At 37.0% G+C, this 3,094-nt stretch overlaps 1 protein-coding gene across 1 annotated transcript in view; it reads right to left on the bottom strand.

The window, feature by feature from the left end:
• Positions 1–239: 239 nt before the first annotated feature.
• The window catches only part of arl3l1 (ADP ribosylation factor like GTPase 3, like 1), a 4,551-nt gene continuing 1,696 nt past the window's right edge, over positions 240–3,094 (bottom strand). The window contains exons 3-6 of the mRNA XM_059346608.1: positions 2,401–2,517; positions 1,706–1,756; positions 1,385–1,570; positions 240–632 (exon numbers count right to left, since the gene is read on the bottom strand). Coding sequence (XP_059202591.1) covers positions 585–632; positions 1,385–1,570; positions 1,706–1,756; positions 2,401–2,517 — 402 coding nt within the window. The 3' untranslated portion in view covers positions 240–584. The remainder of the gene's footprint in view (positions 633–1,384; positions 1,571–1,705; positions 1,757–2,400; positions 2,518–3,094) is intronic.

Here is a 3,094-nt window from a genome sequence, read left to right as displayed (position 1 = left end):
TCTCTTGTCACTCATGGAAGCGTTGACATTTACAGTCACATTCACATGTTCCTGCCATTTGCTGACATTTTTTAAAAACTATTATTTGACCATTAAATGCTATCTTTTTCTGGAGAACGTGACCAAACATGGCTACATGATATCTGAAAACAAAAAAGCAAAATAGCAGAAATGACTACATATTTTATTGTCAAAAATCTCACAACACATACTTTACATGCACACTGCACTTTAGTCTACATGGCTACACACTCAGCTTGGTTTTCTTGATGTTCAAGAAAGCACATAGATTCACCAGACGAGGATCCTCGGGATAGGGGGACACAAACATACATTTTCAGGACGGAACAATGATTGATAAGTGCCTAGTTCACTTATTGTAGCTAAAGTCTTTCTTTATGTGAGCTACGTTTGGAAAATATTCATAAAAATGACAAAAATGTAAAAACAAACTCATCATTCAAATGTGTGAGGGGAGCAGAACCTGTCATTGGTGAGGTGTGATGATATTAAACACAATTAAATATTTCTTTAATCCCTTCATGTGATGCTCGTTCGCCATTTGTGCTTTTTGGGATGCTGGTTCACTTCTTCTTATTCACAATGTTGTTGCAAATCCAGTTCATGCCATCCTGTTGGGGAAATTAAAATAAAACTGTCAACATCTGTTTTATAGTTTTGAAGAAAGAAAATAACTAAACTAAAATAACTAAATGCATCAAACTAACAACCTTTAAGTCAAAGAGTTTGTTGATAGAAGCCATTATTAAATCAATTAATAAATTAAATGAACAATTACAGCAGTTCAACACGGAGAGCCTAAACAGCAATGGAATCAACATTTAATTTGCTCCATTTTCCATGAGATAACAAGTTCATTTTATTTGTTTTTTGACATCAATAGTTATTAAGTCATTATCCTGAAATAACATGTTGTTTTTCTAAGAAAACGCAATTATCTTCTCCGGGTTGTGAAATTAGTAAAAAATAGTGTCCTTGAGATAAAGACATAATTCATTTGAGGTTACGAGACAAAGTTTTGTAATTCACATATAATAGGTGCAGTGTCTTAAGATTTCCACTACACTTACTATGCTGACGACTTCATGAATGACTTGAACACTCATATAGTGGGTAAGCCTATTTCTCTTTTGTTTAGTGCTTTTATGCTTTATTATACATTTCTAAGTGAGACAAAAAAGACTACTACATCTCATTTTCTCAGGAAAACAACTATTGCATAGTTTGTGATCACTAGAAAACCAAAATAATTAGCTTGCTATCATGGGTATATTTGGAGAAATAAAGTGTTTAGGGGTTCTATAGTCCAATACAGACTGGTTTGGAGAGAAATCAATAAATCAAGGTTGGGACTATGTCTGACCTGAACTCCCTCCCCAGACACAGCTGAGCAGGCCTGAATCTGCCACTCACGGTCCCGGTATGTATGCAGGTTGAGTCCCTCAGCGATCTCACTGGCCGGTGACGCTGTGGCGAGATCCTGCTTGTTGGCAAAGATGAGCACTGGGACGCCCTTTAGAGTCTCCTCGTCAATCAGCTCGGACAGCTCCTACACAAATGCGCACAAAATACAATTCTTATTAAGTCATTGACCTAAAAAACAATGAGTTTTATACATGTTAGCATGAACTTTGCTCTGGTTCTTGTCAGAATGTATTTGCATGCAGAATGACATCAAGCTCACCAGTCCCGTCTCCTCAAACCGCTTCTTGTCTGCACTGTCAATAACATAAATCTGAAAGAACAAATGAAATGAGTAGACACACGTATGAGTGAAAATATTTTTCTTTGGCCTCAACATTTTCAACAACTACTGAAGGTGTCAGTGACTCATTTAGTATGCAGCTGCTCTGCTACAGCAGCCAAGAAGTCTTCATCGAGAACAGAAGATACACAGAATTACAGTTACTAACAAGTTGCTTCATCTATAAAAGTGCTTAATTAGTCCTTCTAGTGATCTTTTATTGCTATAAATGCTTCATGTGCTTTTGTGGTATATTTTCACTGAAGACCTACTAGAAGTCTGAGATGACTAGCAGACTCATTGCAAACACTCATAAGATCCAAATAGAGCATCAAGTAAATGTCTCCCTCGTAGGAAAGAGTCAAATCTATTGCACTATTGCACTTAAGGACTTGGACTTTTAAAAAAAAAAAAACATTGTTACTTAGATATATATTTTATTTATACAATGTTGATAATGTTGTGTTTTGTGTTTTGTTTTAAGTATATTCTATATTGATATAAATATCAATATTTTGTACTGTGCAACTGGAGGAGGACTGCTCCAAACTAAATTTCGTTGTCTTGTACAATGACAATAAAGTTCTATTCTATTCTATTCTATTCTATTCTATTCTATTTTAAATCAAACTCACCAACAGGTCTGTGTTTTCCAGGTACTTTTTCCAAAAGGGTCTGATCTTCCTCTGTCCTCCAATGTCCCAAACATTGAGTTTCATACCATGAGAGGCAACACTCTTTATGTTGAAGCCCTGAAGTGAAACACAAAGCCGGAGTCACTGTATTACACATCACTGCCTTCAATTTAACACAGTTCCACAACGCAGCACCTGGAAAAGCCTCACAAATGGTTATGAAGCAATTCATTAAGCGGGAATGAACTAGAGCACAGGTGCGTGTATTAAACAAATCACTGTTCGGTTACTCTGCATTGTAACCTTGTTAGGTATCAGCAGAGGAGCAACATGTGCACTCTGGGCCTTTACTAGGAAGTGGTCACTGTGTTAATCCCCAGCCGTTTTTCATAACGTCGCTCCTTTTCTGTTTCAGTCGGCGACATTGTATAACATCTTTATCCTGACGGTCAGCTGAGGAGCAAATCTGAGGATAAGACTGGAGGGATCAAGTGCAGTGTATGTGTTTATGTGTCAAGTCTGGTTTAGCTTTGTGGTGACTTGTCATGCTGGACTGCTTCCACTCTGCCTGGTGTCTTATGAGCCGTCACACTTGTCCAGAACATGTCAGTACATCTGCTCTCTGTCTTTTCTTGTGAGAGTAATAGAATTGTATTAAATAATCATATTAGAGGTCAGATAATTACATCACAAG

Source organism: Centropristis striata, chromosome 12 (assembly GCF_030273125.1).
Source record: "Centropristis striata isolate RG_2023a ecotype Rhode Island chromosome 12, C.striata_1.0, whole genome shotgun sequence".
Taxonomy (NCBI): domain Eukaryota; kingdom Metazoa; phylum Chordata; class Actinopteri; order Perciformes; family Serranidae; genus Centropristis; species Centropristis striata.
The sequence above is the reverse complement of the archived record's forward strand: the minus strand, read 5'-3'. Positions and strand labels throughout refer to the sequence as shown.